This window comes from Lampetra planeri, chromosome 61, assembly GCF_965212315.1.
Source record: "Lampetra planeri chromosome 61, kcLamPlan1.2.h2, whole genome shotgun sequence".
NCBI lineage: Eukaryota > Metazoa > Chordata > Hyperoartia > Petromyzontiformes > Petromyzontidae > Lampetra > Lampetra planeri.
The window spans coordinates 1,856,479-1,877,601 of NC_136167.1; the positions used below are offsets into that span (position 1 = coordinate 1,856,479).

A 21,123-nucleotide genomic window follows, 5' to 3' on the forward strand; every position below is an offset into this window, starting at 1 on the left:
ACGCAATCTAACCCAAAAAAAACTCTATTATGGATGATATTGGTCGCGAAAGTCTACGGTGCTCATCTGTACCCCCTCCTTCTCCCCCGTCGCTTGCCGCTTTGTAAGAAAAAAAAACGTCTTCATCACTGCCGTCGCTATCTCCACCGCCAGGTCCGTTCGCCAAGCTGGACGTGATCTTCGCCATCGACGGCTCGGCCGGCGTCGCGGCCGCCGACTTCGCGCTCATCAAGGGCTTCGTTGCGCAGATCGTGCAGGGCCTCAGCGTCGGGGCGGCACAGGTCCGCGTGGGGCTGGTGCAGCTGAGCGGCAAGCAGAGCTCCGAGTTCAAGCTGGGGCAGTTCTCCAGCCAGCAGGAGGTGGTCGCCGCCGTGGGGAAGGTGTCCGCGCACGGTGGCAGCAGGGCCATCGGCGCCACCGTGCAGTTCGTGCTCGCGACCGGGTTCTCGCAGGCAGAGGGCGGCAGGGCCGGAGATGGAGTCCCGCAGGTGAAGCAACGTGGGGGAGTGGTGGGGAGGGGTGGGGTGGGAGTCCGTTATTGACCGGGGGGGTCCGTGATTGACGGGGGGGGGGGTGGTCCGTGATTGACAGGGGAGGGGGGAATGTGATTGACAGGGGGTGGGACGTGATTGACGGGGGGTTCTGTGGTTGGCGGTGACGATGGCGGTTTTCGTTCGCGCTGCAAGGATGATGACGGTAAGTGCCGGTGGACACGACGATTGTGGTGAATGGTCTGTGACTAAATCTTGACTTAAAGTTTTCATGACTGCAGGAATTTACATATTCTATGGGTCTTTCGAGAAAGCCACGTAGATAGAAAATGTCAAAGAATATCACGACGTTTCGATCGCAACACAAGCAATCGTCTTCAGGTGTTCTGTGATTGTAACAACAACTCTCCAAGTCTGACTCGGGTGAGGCCGCAATTCAGAGTCAGGCTGACAGAATGTCCATAATTTAGGTTACATGATTAAATAAGACATCAAACACATTTCGACTGGAACGCTGTCCTCGGGCTAATGCAGCAGCGTGTGGTCGAATGCAGCATCAATCCACATGCATCAGTAGATGATCATCGATTGTTTTTTTTATCTAGATTGAAAACACATTTCTTAAGAACTGCTTTGTTGTTGTTGTCCTTCCTCCGCACCTCGGATTGGCGCGGTTGGCTACGTGCGGTGGTGCGAAATAAGTTCAACACACGCACACACATACACTAAATTCAACATACGCACATACATACACTACATTCAACATACGCACATACATACACTAAGTTCAACATACACATACATACACTAAGTTCAACATACACACACATACACTAAGTTGAACATACGCACATACATACACTTACTTGAACATACGCACATACATACACTAAGTTCAACATACACACACATACACTAAGTTCAACATACACACACATACACTAAGTTCAACATACGCACATACATACACTAAATTCAACATACGCACATACATACACTAAGTTCAACATACACACACATACACTAAGTTCAACATACACACACATACACTAAGTTCAACATACACACACATACACTAAGTTCAACATACACACACATACAATAAGTTAAACATACGCACATCGTCAAGTCTTGACATCGTCAAGTCAAGTAAGGAGACTATCGTGGCCAATAAAAAAACGTCGAAACCACGACACCCGGGGCACCCACCTCAACCTGCAGTGACCAGCGTGCCTGCAGTGTATTGACAGACTGCTGACATGGCAGCGACACCACATTGTGTCAAATGTCGTGCTGCTCCTGCTGGCGATAATGCTGCTGCTGCTCCAGATGCCGTTGCTGCCCCCTGGTGCTGCCGCTGTCCGCTGACCATTCCCACCGCCGCTCCCACTCTGCCCGCAGGTGCTGGTCATCATCACGGGCGGTGCATCGTCTGACGCCGTCGCCCAGTACCGTGGGCTGATGCGAGCCCAAGGGGTGCGCTCCTTCGTCGTCGGCATCGGCGCCTTCCAGCTGCTCGACCTGCAGCGCCTGCCCAGCGACCCCATCGGCATGCACCTCTACGCCGTGGGCGGCTACGGGCAGCTGTTGGGCATCGCCGGCCAGGTCACATCCGTCATCGTCAGACCAGGTGAGGGACGTATTTTTGTTCGTGACTATGTTGTTGTTATTTTCATTGGTAGGTGTCAACTGAGCGACGTAGCTCCTTTTCGGAAGCGACCTGGCCCATCGCGGATGATGGATGGCCAGAGGGAGTGGGTTATCATCATCGTGCCGGACATTTATATCATCATCATGTGAACATTTAGAACAGACAAATACTCTAAATGCACGTGGATTCTAAATGTGGGGTGGGGGGAACCGGAGGGCCCGGAAAAAAATCCATACGGCCATGGGAAGAACACGCAAACTCCAAATATACAGCAGGCATCAGCATGGAGATTGAACCCACGACTTGCTGTAGACCAGGCGAGGTAGTTAACAACTCGCCAACGTGGGAACGAAGCCTTGGGGCCGCGGAGGAAGATACGGGCGTGCCTCGATATACGGGACAGATACGTTCGTGAAAATTTGCCTGCAAAGTGAATAGATTCCGTACGTTGAAGCCTGTTTTCCCATCAGTGTTCAATATACAACTGGAGTAGCGTTCCTATGGAAAACGTTTTGGCTCTGAGTTGTAATAAAACGACACTTGAAAATGCATGCAAACCTTTTTGAAGCACATGTTTAATGGGAAATCGAAAGTCTTACGATAAATAATTCATAGTGCAGTAATGCCCAGATAAACGACGCCCCCTATTAACGTCGTTTCGCAAATCCACCACTACGTGGTTTGCCCGCATTGAAACGGCTGTACGCCATACGGACCTGAAAACCTAATTTCTCCGCACAACAATACGAGGTGAACCGTGATGGGTTGACACGGTACGCTTTCACGAGACACCGCTGTGACATTCACCGAAGAAACGTTCAAACAAAGGGTGAACCCCTGCACAGTGCAGTACGCTATGTTCAACTTCCTTCGCTGCCCTACGCAACCGACCGTGCTAATCGGAGGTACACGGGCGTGATAGGCACGAGGGGACGCAACCAAAACGAGGCCGAGCTTCGGCTGCAATAACTCGGGAAACCCCAGCGCGGCGTGGAAAAAATTCCCACGCGCAAAACCCACCGGGAGAGGCACGAAATGCACGTTCGGAAAAACGATAGGCCGTTCCAATCGTTCGATTTATTTCCCCCCCCCCCCCCCGACTCCCCGAAAGCATTTGTATTTTTTCTCATTTAAGAGATTCAAAATGCCGTTAATTCGAATTTAACGTAACATCAATTTCGTTCCCGAATTTACAAGTTGCGTTCGAAAGGGACATTCTGCGTATTGAGTGGACGTGTAACGAGGGAAGAACGTCGATCTTATCCACCAGCGCAGCCTCCTGCTATTTCCTTCCTTTAGAACTGCTTTCTGTGTTCAATTTGTCGTCCTTCACGCACACCTCCGATTGTCGCGGTTTAGCTACGTGCACTGCGAAAATAAGTTCAACATTAATTCCGGATTTGAAGTTTTCGTGACTGCAAGGTTTATTCGGCAAGTTCAACATTCCCAGCTGCGCTCCTGTGTCTCTCCAAATCACTCATCGCCATTCTTCACTCCCCCATGTCCTCCCGTTGTCTTCCGTCTCTCCCTCGTCTTCTCCCCCCCCCCACAGCGATTTCCCTGGACTTGGTGTTCATGGTGGACGGCTCTCTGGGCGCTGCGTGGGGGGCCGTCAGGGCCTTCGTGTCCCACCTGCTCCTCTACGTGCAGGGCGGTGGAGGTGTCCTGCGCGTCGCGTTTGTCCAGTTCGCTGGCGATGTCACCGTTGAGGTACGCGCGTGTGTGTGTGCGTGTGTGTGTGCGTGTGTGTGTGCGTGTGTGTGCGTGTGTGTTGAACTTCTTTCGCACCACCATACGTAGCCAACCATGAAAATCGGATGGTGCGGGGGAAGGACAACAGACACAACACCAAAATTCGATCTGAAGAGATGTTTTTAATCTAGATGATGTAAAAGCGCATGACTCCAGCAGCAATGCATCAAGGGGCAAGTGCTGTTAGCGAGCACCTATAAAGGCTGGCACGGCACACGAGGGGGTGGGTGGCCAGCACCACGCCTGGCCGCCTTTGTCTCCCCCAGTGGCGATGTTCACACACCGCACCGGGGTACTCATTTGAGCCCGAGTCCACCTAGGGGAGGCCCAGCACCCGTGCAAACTCGTGTCGCCCCCCCCCCCCGCTCCCCGCGCGCCCCGTGCAGCTCTACCTGGACCAGGGCACGGACGTGGCTGCGGTGCTCGCCAAGCTGCAGTCCGTGCAGCAGCTGTCAGGCGCCGGCGGACGCAACCTGGGCAAGGCGGTGAGCTTCGTGGGCGGCACGGTGCTGTCGGCGGCCAAGGGCGGGCGCGGCGACGCCGGCGTCAACCAGGTGAGCGCGACCGGTCACACCACACCGACAGCCGGTGGGGGTAGTCAGGACGTTATCGATACAGGGGGTGCGGCCGATCGGTCAGGTGGCCGCCCCCCGCCCCCCCCCAATATTTGATTCAACCACAAGTCAGGACACGTCCAGTAGGGGCACGGGGTCAGCAAGTGGCAACAACAAAGAAATCAAAAAGGGTCACCTTCGACGTCCTTAACGTTCGCGTGTGAACACCGTTTATTACCCGCGGCCCATCGGCTCACGCGCACGGAGCCCCTCACAATTCTTACCGGAGCACCTCTCTCTCACCTCGACGACTGCAACGACCTCCATGCGCAGGTGGTGGTGCTGTTCATGGCGGGCCCCTCCACGGACGAGCCGTCCCAGGCGCTGTACGCGCTCAAGGCGTCTGGCGTGCGGGTCCTGGTGCTGGACCTGGGCGGGCTGGCACTGGCTCAGCTGGGCGGCCTCGTTAGCACGCCCTTCAATCTGCACTACTACAAGCTGTCGGGCGGTGCACAGGTGTTGCCACTCGCACTGGGCAGGATCCTCCACACCTCGCTCTATACAGGTGAGAACTACAGTTGATCATCGATTATCCGACCGGGCGATTATCCGGCTGCTTCCAAGCATTGTCCGGCGGTCCCGGGCCGATCCGGCGAAACTGTCAACATCTCTCCAAAGGCTGTAGCCCAGTCCGGCGATCGTCAAACTCATGGTTGTTGAAACTAAAGCGTAGTGCATACATTACCCCATGCAGAGTCTTCGAGATTGGAGTGGTAAGTAGGGTACAGTCAGAAGAGTAACTTTTTACAGAAGGTTATTTATTTTTGTATAGTAAACTATTTTAAATCACCAAAAAACATATACAAAACATCAAGAATGTACATGACATGTTTTTTTTAATAATGATGTAGTGATTATTCGGCGTTTTTGCATATTCGGCACCCCCTTCCCACTGAAGCCGCTGGCTAATCGATGATCGGCTATATCATTGTCGTCATCACGATCCATGGGGCAGATAGGCCTGTAGATTTTGTCGTCTTTTGGCGTCATCTGGTCCAACCCATGTGAGACTAGGCTCTAAGGAAAGCTGTCTCGGGTATAGACCAATCAACTTCAAGGACAGTGCACATTATCAGAGTTGTGTTTTTTGTTTGCATTATGACTGCAGGTATTGTGGTCTATGCAAACATGACTCCTTGCCAGATGGAAGGGTAAAAAAACAATTATCATTTCGTCATTTGTTTCCACTTTACTCTCTGTCTTGTGTCAATATGCTAAAGTAGTGGCCACATCTTTCTGGCACCAATCCATGCCGTGTCAACACGTATAGTTTACTCCGTATTTGTAGGGGCTACTGCCCCCCGATTCCTCTCTGTGAGACATACCTCTCGGCTGGCCCCTTAGCCACTTTGTCCATTCAAACACCCTCCGCGTGCCTTCCCTCACACAGCCCCGCGCAGCAATCACACGCTCTGAACGGGGGGTCAGGGGTCGGAGGGCGAATGACGTTGCTCGCACACGCGCGGCCGCCGCGAGCGGGTAATAACGCTCGTTTAAAGGGGCCATGGAACAGGTGTTTACGGTGGGTGTGAGCCTTCACGCAGCACGAGTCTCCACGGCGACAGAACGGAGCGCACACCCGCAAAAACACCCACCACCCACGTTACGAGCGCACACACACAGCACCACGCGCTTTCAACACACTCGTAGAATCCACACGAGACTGTGGTTAGTTATTAACTATTTATTACCGGCCGACTGTGAGCCACTGTTGAGTCAGTAGAAATCGGCGAGGCAGGCTTACACTATTTCCCGATGGTCTGTACCCGATTTATCTAGTTTGATACGATCTAAGCTGCTTTGGTTTTTAGACTAAATCTCAATACTCTGTTTGTAGACCAAATCTCACCACTCTCTTTCCCTCTTATTATTACTCACAATTCGATGCGTACGGCACTCCGGCGAGCTCGTCCTCCCTGCTCACCTCGACGCGTCACACGGACGCTCGAGTGGCCGAACTGGAGACCGTCCCGAGGGCTGACTTCATGAGCAAGAAAAAGCTCTACCTGTCTGCGCTCCCCTTTTATCGTTAACCTACATCAAAGACAGCCGACCCGAGGGCCTTCTCGGCCAATAAGGTCGCCGTACCGGTTCAGCCGGATTCCCGGTTTCCCTAACAATGGGCCCCCGCTGGTTGCGGCGCTGGTCCACGTGCGCCTTTGCTATGCTAATCAGCTGCGGTTTCCATAACAAAGGGCTCGCCGTGGGCTGCTGCACGGCTATGCCAATCAGCCGCCCCCCTGGCTTCTCCCTTCGTTCGTGGCTGCGGACCCCTGCCTGCCTTGCCGATAGGTGTGTGTGGGGGGTGCGTTTCAACCATGGTGGCTGGACAGCCCCCGCCGTGACCATGCAATCTCAACCCAGGCCACAGCGCCGCGGTGCGAATTAGCATTGGGGGAGATCGCTCAATTCCCTGGCCGCAGGAAACCGTGAAGATTATCCCTATGAGGGCTTTCGGGTGAAAACCTACCGGCCAGGTGACCTCCCCTCGGAACTCTATGGGGGGGAAATGTGTGGGGGTGTGTTTATGTGGGGGGCGGTGAGGGGGAAGCGGGGTCGGCCCCGTCGCTTGGTGGTGGCGAGGTCGTAGATGGGGCGCCGGCCGTACGGCTTTGCGGCAGCGGCATCACATATTCTTGTGCAGGGAAATTGAGTTCTCATGTCCATACGGCGTACAGCCGTTTCAATACGGGCAACAACATGTTTTTTTTGTCTATTTGTGTTTCTCCCTTGTGGTGGGACTTTGTAGGATGAATGTTGAGATTTATAGGGGCACGGGGTCACCAATAAGGTCTGAATTGTTTTTGAGACTACATTATCAGAGGATGTTTGATTGCATGTTCACCACAAGTACGTGTGATTAATGCAGCACATGATTCCTTGTAAAAGGTTTATATGTGGTGTTTGAACATCTTAACACCACCTGTTTTATTGCCAGAAAGGGTCAAACCTATTCTTATGACACGACACGAATTCTTTCTCTGCTGAAGCCCTCTCGTCGTGGCCAGCAGCGGACCTCGACATTTGCATCGAGCTCCTGAACCACCTCGCCGTTGCACCTCCAATTAGCACGGTCGGCTACGTACGGCGCGAACGAAGTTCAACGTGCGTGCATACATACACGAGGGCCGAACACAATGAGAGCACAGGACGGGAGATGCAACAGCTCCACCAAACGAGATGTGCGTCCCCCCCCCCACCACGTGCTCAGCGTACCCCTCCCTGTCCTCCCTCCACCACCCCCCCCATCCACCTTGCTACCGACAGGCGTGACGCGCGGCGCCCAGTACGCCGACATCGTCTTCTACCTGGACAGCTCGGCCACGCTGGGCGAGGCCGGCTTTGTGTCCCTCAAGGCGTTTCTCGTGCAGGTGCTCTCCTACCTGCAGGTGGGGCGCTACACAGTGCGCGTGGCGGTCGTGCAGGTGGGCGGCGCGCCCGTCGCCGCCTTCCAGTTCGACGCGTACTCCGAGAGGAGCACCCTCGTCGCTGCCATCTCCCAGCTCAAAGCTGTGGGCGGGGCCAGGAACGTGGGCGCGGCGCTCTCCTTGGGCTACACGACCTACTTCTCGCAAGCAGTCGACGCTGGCATACAGGTGCGTCCTGGTCCTGTAGGGATCCTCCAGCCGTCGGGCGGGGGGGCCCTTTCCCATCGTCCGCTTTGGGTTTTGTGCTTTCGTGCTCCAATTGGCATGGTCGGCTACGTTCGGTGGTGTGAAAGAAGTTCAGCAAACAGACGTACATCAACATACATACATACAATTGGCCCACACGCACACGGTGACCTCGCGACCTCTGTGCGTGCAGCGTACCCAGGTGGGGATCCTGCTGACGGGCGGAGCGTCGGCCGACAACGCGGCCAAGGCTGCGGCGCAGCTCCAGGCGAGCGGCGTGCGCCTCTTCGTGGTGGGCGTGGGATCTGGCGTGGACCAGGCCCTGATCCAGGGCGTGGCGTCGTTCCCGTACGCTCTGCACTCCTTCACGGTGACGGACTACAAGGGGCTCAGCAACGTCGTCGTCACCAGCCTCGTCAAGTACATCTTCCGGCCCGGTGAGACCCCCGCCCCCCCGAGAGGCCCGGATTTCTAACCCTTCGCTTGCAAGGAAAATGGGCGGCACTCGCAAGTTGCTTTCAGACTCCGCCGCTACCGGAAGGGGTCGTATATATATAATGTGTGTATGTTGAACTTCTTTCGCACCGTTCATAGCCAACCGTGCTAATCGGAGGTGCAACGTATGAAGTACAACAACTTCTATTTGGTCTCCGGCAGATAAATGTTCCCATTACGAACTACCAGTAATTCAGGGCTATCGATTTTAGGCATAGCCTACTGAGTGCCAAAATAATTTGTTTGTCCTTCAAATAACCAGGGCAAATATACCATGCCCGTGTTAGACACCACACCTACAGTACTCCTGGGTCATAGACCACGCCTACAGCACACCTGTATCATAGTCCACACCTGCAGCACACCTGAGTTCAATACAGATCACACAAGATTGTCACAGCTGTACCCTGAATGCAACTGAAAATTAACCCCCGGTTCCCGTGTGTGTCACCCCGCCCTGGCAGTGGTCTCCGGCGACCTCGTGTTCCTGATCGATGGCTCGACAAGTGTGGAGCAGCAGACGTTCCACTTGATCAAGAAGTTTGTGGAACGGATCATCACCCATTACTACTACATAGGGGGCTCTCTGCGGGTGGCCGTCTACCAGATCGGCGGCGCGGGTCGCCTCGAGGTACCTTTGGGCAATCAGAAAGACGTCAACAGCCTCACGCAGACTATCGTCAACATCCAGAAGGTCTCGGGGCCACGGAACCTGGGTGCGTCGCTCACCTACGTCCTTAGCAACATCTACAAGGAAACCACCACCGCCAAGCTCTCCCAGGTGTGTGCAACGTGCCGATACTACACGCCACGGTGGGGAGATGTTAACTACCTCACCTGGTATACAAGAGGTCGTGGGTTCGATCCCGACCCTGACGGCTACATATTTGGAGTTTGCATGTTCTTCCCATGGTTGCATGTTTTTTCTCCAGGTCCTCTGATTTTTCCCTCGACATTTAGAATCAACAGCGTTTAGAGTATTCGGTCGCTATAATTTTCCATGTGAAAAAGCCACTTCGCTGAGCTATAAATTGTGGCCACGTTGCTTCTGAAAACGAGTAAATAGCTTAGTGGGCCTTACCTGGTAAAATAATAAAAATAGGTCAATATCATTGCCCGTGAAATTTGCGATTCACGAGTGTCTCCAGAACCTACCCCTCACGAATTACAAGGGAAACGCTATGCCTCGCGGAGAGTACAATGCTGAGAAAAACATACAACGATGGTAACCCTACAAGACACAATGAGCGGCATAAACTAAGCAATTTTTTATATTACCAGGTAAGGCCCACTGAGCTATATGAATATTTTTAAGAAAGCGACCTGGCTATCACACATTTCAGCTCAACCAAGTGGCTTATCATCACGTGGAAATGTACGGCGGGTCTGATGTTGGCGTGTCGGAATCGGTGTCATGCAGAGCATTTTCATCATTTCCGGGGGGAAGTCGGACGACGACGTAACGGGGGCGGTGCAACTGCTGCGAGAGCGCGGGATCACGATAACGGGTGTGGGCCACAAGTCGTCCCAGCTCGACACCGTCGTCAGCACCTCGTCTCACTGGTTCCAGTTCACGGAATCCAGCACCATCCTCAACAGCTATTACAAGATCATCAGCAGTCTCTTCTTCACGGGTACGTGGTTGAAAGATGAGGATTTGCATTCATAGAGGGGGCTATGTCTTTGCAACTCAAAGTACCTTGCATCGCTTGCAACCATTCCGAAACGAAACTGAACGATGTTTATTTAACCAGGAAAGGCCCACCGAGCTATATAGATATTTTTCAGCAGCGACCTGGCTATCAAAAATTATAGCTCAACGAAGTGGCTTATCATGTGCAAATGTATTGCAGCCAAATACTCTAAACGCATGATGTTGATTCTGAATGTGGAGGGAAAAAACTGGAGGACCCAGAGCAAAATCCACGTGACCACGGGGAGATTATACAAACTCTAAATATAAAGGAATCAGAGTCGAACCCACAACCTCCTGAATACCAGGTGAGGTAGCTAACATCTAGCCACCATGGGAGTGTGCATCAGGGGTCGGGAAGATGTTCCGTACTGGGAGCTGAAAAAGGCTTCAAAATACAAACAAACCTCACCTTACTTGACACTAAACTCTGATCAAGCTAAGTCTGGGACGTGTTTACTGTGTGCTCAAAACGACCTAAAAGACAGCCGGGGTGCATTGATTGGGCCAAAGTGCTCTGCCATGGTGGTTGTGTTACTTGGCGGACGTTGGCTCTCTGGTTGAACTTTGTGTGAGGACGCCGAGAGCCTCGCAACAGCAGTGTGACGTCATGGGTCCGCTCAGCCAATGAGTACGCGCGTTGCATCTGCGAATCGAGAGCTCACAGGAAGGTAGGGCGCCACCCTCGTCCAATTGGCTGGATTGTGACACGCCCCCACGACCTAACGCTCAGCGAAGAAGCTCCTCGGACCAAAAGCTCCTGTTACGATGACGTGTTCTGGGCTGCTCATAATTTGTTCAAAAGAAAAGCACTCTGGAGTGCTCTGCCCATTGATGAACGAGCATTCTCGAATTACATACACAATGCCAGCTCGAACACAATTCCCTCTATTCTTAATTTTAGAACTTTCGTGACTGCAGGAATAATTATTTGTTTCTTTCGGTTAAGTCACGTCTAAAGATAAAATAATAAATTAAATTAAATAATAGAATACGACGTTTCGATTGCAACACAAGCAATCATCATCAGGTATAATGAAATAGCGACAAAATCTAACCAGAAAACTATAGACAGACATATTAGCAGACAGATATCACCAAGATACATAGCGAGAGCAACACAGGTAACAGAGAGGGGTGATCGTCTCTGTGGGGTGGCCTTAAATAGACAGAGGGGGGGCGGAGGCAGAGAGAGGGAGGAGGGTTAGAGAACAAATTAGCATATCAATGAGTGGTCAACAGACGTGGTGCTGCGAATGCGATGGCACGGCAAGCAAGCCTGAAAATCAGGAGGACACACTAAAATGAAATAACCTAGTAAAATATCGAAATGTAATGTAATACAACACAGAGGGTCGGTCAACACACAATTAACGCATAGCCTGGTTGATTACGTATTTCAAAGATTGCTAAGTTAGAATTTAAGTGTGAACAATCTAAAGAGAGGACACAGGCAGAGAAAACAAGTCGCCAGAGAGAGAGAAAAAAGATAAGCTTAAAACTTCCCCGTAGAAGTGGTTCAATCTTAATTTTAGAACTTTCGTGACTGCAGGAATAATTATTTGTTTCTTTCGGTTAAGTCACGTCTAAAGATAAAATAATAAATTAAATTAAATGATAGAATACGACGTTTCGATTGCAACACAAGCAATCATCATCAGGTATAATGAAATAGCGACAAAATCTAACCAGAAAACTATAGACAGACATATTAGCAGACAGATATCACCAAGATACATAGCGAGAGCAACACAGGTAACAGAGAGGGGTGATCGTCTCTGTGGGGTGGCCTTAAATAGACAGAGGGGGGGCGGAGGAAGAGAGAGGGAGGAGGGTTAGAGAACAAATTAGCATATCAATGAGTGGTCAACAGACGTGGTGCTGCGAATGCGATGGCACGGCAAGCAAGCCTGAAAATCAGGAGGACACACTAAAATGAAATAACCTAGTAAAATATCGAAATGTAATGTAATACAACACAGAGGGTCGGTCAACACACAATTAACGCATAGCCTGGTTGATTACGTATTTCAAAGATTGCTAAGTTAGAATTTAAGTGTGAACAATCTAAAGAAAGGACACAGGCAGAGAAAACAAGTCGCCAGAGAGAGAGAAAAAAGATAAGCTTAAAACTTCCCCGTAGAAGTGGTTCAATCTTAATTTTAGAACTTTCGTGACTGCAGGAATAATTATTTGTTTATTTCGGTTAAGTCACGTCTAAAGATAAAATAATAAATTAAATTAAATAATAGAATACGACGTTTCGATTGCAACACAAGCAATCATCATCAGGTATAATGAAATAGCGACAAAATCTAACCAGAAAACTATAGACAGACATATTAGCAGACAGATATCACCAAGATACATGTTTTCTCTGCCTGTGTCCTCTCTTTAGATTGTTCACACTTAAATTCTAACTTAGCAATCTTTGAAATACATAATCAACCAGGCTATGCGTTAATTGTGTGTTGACCGACCCTCTGTGTTGTATTACATTACATTTCGATATTTACTAGGTTATTTCATTTTAGTGTGTCCTCCTGATTTTCAGGCTTGCTTGCCGTGCCATCGCATTCGCAGCACCACGTCTGTTGACCACTCATTGATATGCTAATTTGTTCTCTAACCCTCCTCCCTCTCTCTGCCTCCGCCCCCCCTCTGTCTATTTAAGGCCACCCCACAGAGACGATCACCCCTCTCTGTTACCTGTGTTGCTCTCGCTATGTATCTTGGTGATATCTGTCTGCTAATATGTCTGTCTATAGTTTTCTGGTTAGATTTTGTCGCTATTTCATTATACCTGATGATGATTGCTTGTGTTGCAATCGAAACGTCGTATTCTATTATTTAATTAAATTTATTATTTTATCTTTAGACGTGACTTAACCGAAAGAAACAAATAATTATTCCTGCAGTCACGAAAGTTCTAAAATTAAGATTGAACCACTTCTACGGGGAAGTTTTAAGCTTATCTTTTTTCTCTCTCTCTGGCGACTTGTTTTCTCTGCCTGTGTCCTCTCTTTAGATTGTTCACACTTAAATTCTAACTTAGCAATCTTTGAAATACGTAATCAACCAGGCTATGCGTTAATTGTGTGTTGACCGACCCTCTGTGTTGTATTACATTACATTTCGATATTTTACTAGGTTATTTCATTTTAGTGTGTCCTCCTGATTTTCAGGCTTGCTTGCCGTGCCATCGCATTCGCAGCACCACGTCTGTTGACCACTCATTGATATGCTAATTTGTTCTCTAACCCTCCTCCCTCTCTCTGCCTCCGCCCCCCCCTCTGTCTATTTAAGGCCACCCCACAGAGACGATCACCCCTCTCTGTTACCTGTGTTGCTCTCGCTATGTATCTTGGTGATATCTGTCTGCTAATATGTCTGTCTATAGTTTTCTGGTTAGATTTTGTCGCTATTTCATTATACCTGATGATGATTGCTTGTGTTGCAATCGAAACGTCGTATTCTATTATTTAATTTAATTTATTATTTTATCTTTAGACGTGACTTAACCGAAAGAAACAAATAATAATTCCCTCTATTACCAGATTGCCTAGTCAATCAGCAGGCTGCCTCTAGTGGGGTAAAGTGTGGGTATACCTCAACCAAGATGTCTGGCCATTGTAGAATACCCTCTCGATGGGCCCTTCCTCCAGAAGTGGCATGAACAAGCAATTACTGGGCTTCACCTTTACCTAGCACTTTACGAGTGCGGCTAAGATACTTTCATAGGTGGCAGGCGTCGTGTCGCCGGAGACAATATGAAATGTAGTTTGGCCAAAGAACGCGAGTTTGCCCATCCCTGTCCTACTCTTCAGGAGTGCCCTTCTCTACTTGCCCCCCATGGTGATGGCGTCTTCTTGATTTCACAGTGCCTGTCGTCCCGATACCCAAGACCACGCAGGCTCCCACGACCACTACCACAACCACTACCACAACCACTACCACAACCACAAAAGCACCAACGACTACTACGCTAGCACCGACCACTCCAAAACCCACAACCACAAAAGCACCAACGACTACTACGCTAGCACCGACCACTCCAAAACCCACAACCACAAAAGCACCAACGACTACTACGCTAGCACCGACCACTCCAAAACCCACAACGAAGCCTGCTCCCGTCACCACGGTCGTTCCGGTGACTGTTCCGTCACCATATAACATCGGTGAGTGAGGATGTTTGGATAAATGTGCACAAAAGCGTCGGTTTGATGTATGTATGTTGAGCTTCTTTCACACTGTACGTAGCCAACCGTACTAATCAGAGGTGCGGGGGAAGGACAACAAACTAAACACAAAAACAGTACAAAAGAAATTAGTTAAAATCTAGATTTAGAAGTGTGTAGCTCCAGTAACTTCCTAATATCGGAAGAGCATTCCAGGTTGCCGCAGAAGTGCGTCGGAAAACGTGCGATACGTTGGCCATCTTTGTTTGATGGCTTAGCCAAAAGCCACTGCGAGGATGACCAGAGTTTCATGTGATGATTTATGGTCCTTGACAAGATCGGCAAGGTATTGTGGTTCATTTGCGGTAAGCAATGATGATGCCCGAGGTGCACTGCCATTGTTATTTATTTTGTTACTGGCGTCAGTTGAAACGATGGGGCAAGATTTTTTATTTGTTAAATTCTACACCCACATTCCTCTTCCCATCAGTATAAATTGGTACACTACAGCCGATCGACAAGTTGCCCTTGTTTCAGTCAAGATGTCGGGACTCCCGAGAGCTTCCTTTAATCAATGGTCTTTCATCAGCACTGGTGTGAGAAAGCAATTGCAGGGCTGTATCTTTTTTCTGATAGGTCTCATCAGGATGAGGATTTTGAGCAAATAATTTCACTTGCCTGTTTCTGATGTTTGTAGAGTGGATCAGTTAGCCAACGTGCATGAGTACCACGGGACATGCCGCGATCGTTATTCTCGCCACTTTACAGACAATCGCTACGGTGACGTGGTGTTCGTGGTGGACGGATCTTCCGGCATCTCGTCGGCCGACTTCGGGACCGTGCGGACAATCGTCTCCCAGATAATTGCGGGGCTGCAAGTGGGGCCGGACAACACGCGTGTTGCGCTCGTGACCATTGGGGGCACTCCCAAAGTGGACATCTTCCTCAACTCGTTCTCCGGAAAGGCCGAGCTGCTGACGGCCGTAGAAAAGTTGGCGCCGGTTGGAGGGCCGCTCAATGTGGGCGCAGCTCTGCAGCTGGTGGTCAACAGCGTCCTCAAGTCTGAGAAGGGCTCCCGCATTCAGCTTGGAGCTCCCACGGTATGATCGGTCTTCCTTTGTACGGGAAAAAGTGTACAGCTCTCCATTTAACTGCTTTTTGTCTTTAGTTTGTTGTCCTTCCCCCGCATCTCCGATTAGCGCATTTGGCTCCGTATGGTGTGAAAAAGTTCAACATATACGTACATAAATTAGCTGAATTACATCTGCATTGCTGAGGGTGATGCTCTAACTGGAACCAGTGTCTACTGATCTTCGAGGCAAAAGAGTTTGAAGGAGTATTTTCTGGGGCCAAAAAAGTTAATCTTCCTCTCTTTCTAGATAATTATAGCTATTCAAGGATCTGTACGGTCTACTCGTGGTTGATTGGAACTTGCGCGAAAAGAGTACCGCAGATTGAGCAGCCAATAGGAACGATCTTGTCTTGTAGACGAACTGGCCCAGGTTGAAGTTGAGGAATGGACTGGAATGAGGACCAGGGTCTCTTATCCTCAGATCATTGTACAAACTGGAACTCTCAAACCGATGCAGTTGTGGTAATTACGCGGTGCTGAAGTTGACCCGCTGGTGATGTACTGCAGATGCTGGTGACGATCCTTGGCGGCAAACCAGCCGACGATGTTTCGGGGTCGGTGGTGACACTGAACGGGCTGGGGGTGCGTCACGTAGTGCTGTCGGGCGGGTACCAGGACACAAAGGTGCTGAACAGCATCGCCACCTCCTCGCGCCTTGTCAAGACCTGGTCCTCATTCCAGTCCATCCTCAACTTCAACCTGGGCCAGTTCGTCTACAAGACAAGTGAGTTCCACGTTGTCACTTTTGTCTGCATAAACGAAAGCGTCAAGCTCTATAGCGCCGTAACATGGCCAGCCGTTAGAAGGGTGCTGAACAAAAAAAAACATTGAACGTTCATCATGAGTCCACTGCAGTGAGAAAGTTGATGCGGTGACACTTGTGGCTATTCACAGTGTTGCGTAGTCTTGAGCGAGCTTCTGAATGATGGCAGTTGCCCGCATGCCGGCAACGCCAAAGGTGCGGTTTCCGAACGCCGTTTTCATCTTTCGGAACACGCAGGTCACTGCGTGCAGCAGATCAGGGGGTGCTGCTACAATTATGTCATGAAACTGTTAACTATTTTCTTTTTATTTTACCAGGTAGGTGCCCACTGAGCTATGTAGCTCTTTTTTAGAAGCAACCTGGCCACAGATTATAGCTCAACGAAGTGGCTTATCATCACGCGGATAATTTCTAACAGCCAAATACTTAAAATGCACGTCGATTCTAAATTTGTAGGGAAACCCCCCGGACCACCCGGAGAAATATCCACACGACCACGGGGATAGCGAGAGACATGCAAACTCCAAATATACAGCAGACGTCAGAGTCGGGACCGAAGCCATGACCTCCTTCTTGCATACCAGGCGAGGTCATTAACATCTCGCCACCGCGGCTAAAATGGCTAGGTGAACAGAAATTGCAATCCAGAGGAGGTTGTCAGTTCGATCTCCTGGCGTGGCAGTTGAAACAACAGGCCCACAGTTATCTTAGATCCCCGCTGCTACTCCCCAGCAAGCAGCATACATGGGTTCACCACAGCCGCAATCAGACATAAGGTTGCGTGTGGCGAGGTAGTCCCACGTCTCCCGGAACTTCTCTACCTGGTGTGGTTACTAGGTTACCAGTACGGTACTCACAACAGCCCCACCAGCAACCTATTGGCCAGAATAGATCTGTGATTGGTGGCGGGAGATGAGGAGATGTGGTCCGAGATGTGATGATGCGTATGATTGGTGGCTGGGATTAAGGTGACGAGGATGAGGTTGATGGGATGGAATGGGATAGGTGACCGAAAGAGAGACAGGAGCAGAAAGCTGTGGATGTCGGAGGGAGCTGTCGATGATCTGTGCTCGCACCTCGGATTAGCACGGTTGGCTACGTACAGTGGGAAATAAGTTCAACATACATACGTGCCTGCTACATAGACAGGTCCAAATTATCCTTTTGTTACAAAAATACATCATTGTGGTAGGGGGGTGCTCTTTTCTATTGTACCACAGGTAAGTATCTATAAAAAGTTAATTACGTTTTGGGTTCTGTATGTCTGTAAATAAGAAAACACCAAAACCTAACTCCAACCTACGGGCATCATTTATTATATTAATGCATGAGTCTGTGTGAGAAGTCTGCCGATCATGCTGCCACAAACTGTAAATTACAAATGAGAAAATGTGTGTGCGTGCAGAGGAAAAGGCGAGCGTGGTGTTTGTGGTGGACACATCGACCATCACGGCCGATGAGCTCAAGGTGGTGAAGACATTCATCGTGGGCATTGCCCATCATCTGAACCTGGCACCCGACAGCGTGCGGCTGTCCGTCGTGAGCTACGGAGCCAACTACCAAAAGCTGGTGGGTCCGGCAGAGATCAACTCGCCCAAGGACCTGGAGACCAAGCTGGGCAGTGTCCTCGTGCCCACGAGCGGCGCCACAAACACTCGCAAGGCCCTCACCTACACCATCACCGATCTACTGGCCAAGGAGCCTGCAGATGTTAGCAAGGTGAGTAACGTTTGGCATTGTGAGGTTCATGTATCAGGTAAGCTCCTGACAAACTCAGCCCCTATTTCTACGTTATTTAACATTCGGCACTGTACGTGGCAGAACTTAGTCGTCGTCGCAGGAAGAGTGCAGGTAACGGAGGCTCGTTTTATTCCATCAGAGCGTGGTGCTGATAACGAGCGGACCTTCGAGTGACTCCGTGGCCCCCATCCCGGAGCTGTTGCAGAAGAACGTGGTGAGCCTATTTGCAGTGGGCGTGAAGTCCAGCGACCTCAAGCAGCTCCAGACCCTCGTCTCCCGCGGAGGATACTACTACCAGCTCTCAGACTACTCACTGCTCTCAATGATCCAGAGCCAGATCATCATCAAAGCCCTCTACCTGCCTGCCAGTGAGTGTGCCCTTCGTATCTACCCCACTATCCAATGATCTACCACCAATAGGATTCACTTCTCTGCTCATGATAGTAACTGTTCTTCACTCATCGCACACACTCACAGATATATAGAGAGAGTCTCCACCTGTCCTGGTTTACTCTTTTTCAGGGAGATTTTCTGGAAAATCTGTAAGTCTTCCCAGGGACACGAGACGTCCCAATTTGTTGTCAGTTGTGTAAAGGTACACCACTCAAGACAATGCTAGTACATGTAGCTCTCCCCTCTGCCAGTGATGTGAGGTATTCTTCTTTCTATGATATGTAAATTTTTGTGGACCTCCGGTGACAAATATACTCACATAGCACGTAGAAATGTAGAGATGCTGAAACTTCACTATCAGTTGCCACCAAATTGAAAGGAATCTCTTATTGCGGAAAACGTTCTACATATCTCATGTAATTTCAAGAAATCCCAGTTAACACTTACATAATGTAAGTTTGTCAATAGCACGATTCATCCAGTTATGTTTGATTTTGTTGATCCTATCCATTGGTGAACAAAAACGTGATGAGGTCGCACTGATTCACACAAAGTGCTTGCCATAAATTAACCACAAGACCTTGTTGATCTCGTCGAGGAGCATACATCATCATGAGAAGTCCGATTATCCTGCCAGTGGCCTTTGGCTAACAAAAAAACAAAGACGGACACTACATCATGCGCTTTCAGGTGCACTTCTGTCACTGGAGCTATGCACTTTCAAATTTAGATTGAAAATAATTTCTTTAGAACTGCTTTTTTGTGTTTAGTTTGTTGTCCTTCCGACACAGCTCGGATTAGCAAGGTTAGCTTCGTACGGTGTGAAAGAAGTTCAACACACATAAATATTGAAACCATAAATGAGCTAGGCATGTCCGTTTCTAAGTATACGTCATAGAATGTTCCTCAATCTGGCGAAGGAGGTATTAAAAAAACCCGGTTTCTCTTTGGTATTATTTTACAAAAATGCACATTTACTCTGGAATCTAATGGAGTGTTTGGCGTGTGTTTCAGTTCAACAGGCTGTCACAAGTAAGTGCTGTTTCATTATCTTCACTGTTCATCAAACACCGTAAACTCCGAACATTGAAGCTTTGTCACGTTGTGTTGTGCATGCTCCATGTTCATGCCATCAAATCGTGTAACCCTCTATTCCAATTCACAGCTACGGTGGTGACAACCGGGTTCCAGTACAAGTTGGTGCCAGGTGAGATGCTCCCTCCCGTGCGTGCCGTCGGTGAAGAAGTTTTAAGTTGTCCCTGCCCATTGTCGTGTTACTCTGCTGGTGTTGTAGAATGTCGTTGGCTAGGCCTGGCTGTGATGGTCTCTGTGTCTGTATGTGGCCATCGAACAGGAAACCGCGATGCGGACGTCGTGTTCATCGTGGACGGCTCATCCGAGGTGTCGGACGCCAACTTCGCACTAGTGCGGACGCTCGTCTCCCAAATAATCGCGGGGCTGGACGTGGCACCGGATGCGACTCGCGTCGCACTGGTCACCGTAGGGGGCACACCCAGAGCGGATATCTCATTCAACTCGTTCCCTGGAAAGGCCGAGCTCCTGGCCGCGGTGGGAAAGCTGGCGCCGGCTGGGGGACCGCGCAATCTGGGAGTGGCTCTGCAGCTGGTGGCCAACAGCGTCCTCAAGCCTGACAAGGGCTCGCGCAGTCAACTGGGCTCTACCACGGTACGGTCGTTCTTCCTGTGTAGAGGGGACAAAGCTATGCAGCTCTACCTGATGAAATACACTACTCGAATCACATCTGCAGCCATGAGAATCATGACCTAGAGGCAACTACTGTTCGCACCTCGGATTAGCGCGGTTGGCTACTTACGGTGTGAGAGAAGTTACACATACATACAGTGCTCTTTCATGTGAATGTATTTTACACGAAGATAAACTTGGGCCTAAAAATGTCCAATCTCTGTATCCTTTCGATAATTTTGACCAACTGTTATTCTGGGTTCTGATCAGCTCTGTCTGGTTTACTACTGGGTTGCCTGCATCCCAGCTGAGATAGGAATGCAGTTCGTTCTCCCGGCACTGTCCTCTTATACTCTCAGATCGTTTACACAATACTGGGTGGCAAGCCCGCCGACGATGTGACCGCGGGAGCAACCCTGCTGCGTGGTATGGGCGTGCTCGTGTCGGCGTTCGGAGCCGGCTACCAGGACTCCAGCGTGTTGTCCAGCATCGCCACCTCCAGCTCACAGGTGTCCACCTGGTCCAGCTTCCAGGACCTGGTCACCAAGAGCAGCTCCCTCACGGGGAACAGCCTCTACCTGCCGAGTACGTTGGGCCAGCCTACTGGCCTGGACCTCACAGCTGCACCCTAAAAGCCTTGTTGAAGGATTCTTGTTAGAAATACTAACTGTCGTTTGTCCTACACATATTGTTATTGTTGAGCCATTATATTTATGCGTTGTGTGGAAAGTGTACCCTTATGGAAGAACCAAGTTGTTGCAAAAAGGCGTTTTGAGATGCCATATTTTCCATTATTTTTGTGCATCGTATACAGCATACCGCACCTGCAAATCCGATCGATTAAAACATCACAGGTCAAATATGTGAGCATAAGCCTTTACCAGCAATAGTAACAAGATA

At 50.0% G+C, this 21,123-nt stretch overlaps 1 protein-coding gene across 1 annotated transcript in view; it reads left to right on the top strand.

Moving 5' to 3' along the window:
- LOC144736546 (collagen alpha-3(VI) chain-like) overlaps positions 1-21,123 on the top strand; it is a 41,041-nt gene that overhangs the window by 14,402 nt on the left and 5,516 nt on the right. The window contains exons 9-26 of the mRNA XM_078619096.1: positions 154-488; positions 1,893-2,121; positions 3,695-3,852; positions 4,281-4,448; positions 4,782-5,013; positions 7,776-8,104; positions 8,316-8,559; positions 9,082-9,398; positions 10,038-10,251; positions 14,192-14,491; positions 15,260-15,591; positions 16,131-16,347; positions 17,792-18,105; positions 18,266-18,494; positions 19,534-19,551; positions 19,685-19,726; positions 19,874-20,205; positions 20,583-20,808. Of these exons, the coding sequence (XP_078475222.1) occupies positions 154-488; positions 1,893-2,121; positions 3,695-3,852; positions 4,281-4,448; positions 4,782-5,013; positions 7,776-8,104; positions 8,316-8,559; positions 9,082-9,398; positions 10,038-10,251; positions 14,192-14,491; positions 15,260-15,591; positions 16,131-16,347; positions 17,792-18,105; positions 18,266-18,494; positions 19,534-19,551; positions 19,685-19,726; positions 19,874-20,205; positions 20,583-20,808 (4,236 nt within the window). The remainder of the gene's footprint in view (positions 1-153; positions 489-1,892; positions 2,122-3,694; positions 3,853-4,280; positions 4,449-4,781; positions 5,014-7,775; positions 8,105-8,315; positions 8,560-9,081; positions 9,399-10,037; positions 10,252-14,191; positions 14,492-15,259; positions 15,592-16,130; positions 16,348-17,791; positions 18,106-18,265; positions 18,495-19,533; positions 19,552-19,684; positions 19,727-19,873; positions 20,206-20,582; positions 20,809-21,123) is intronic.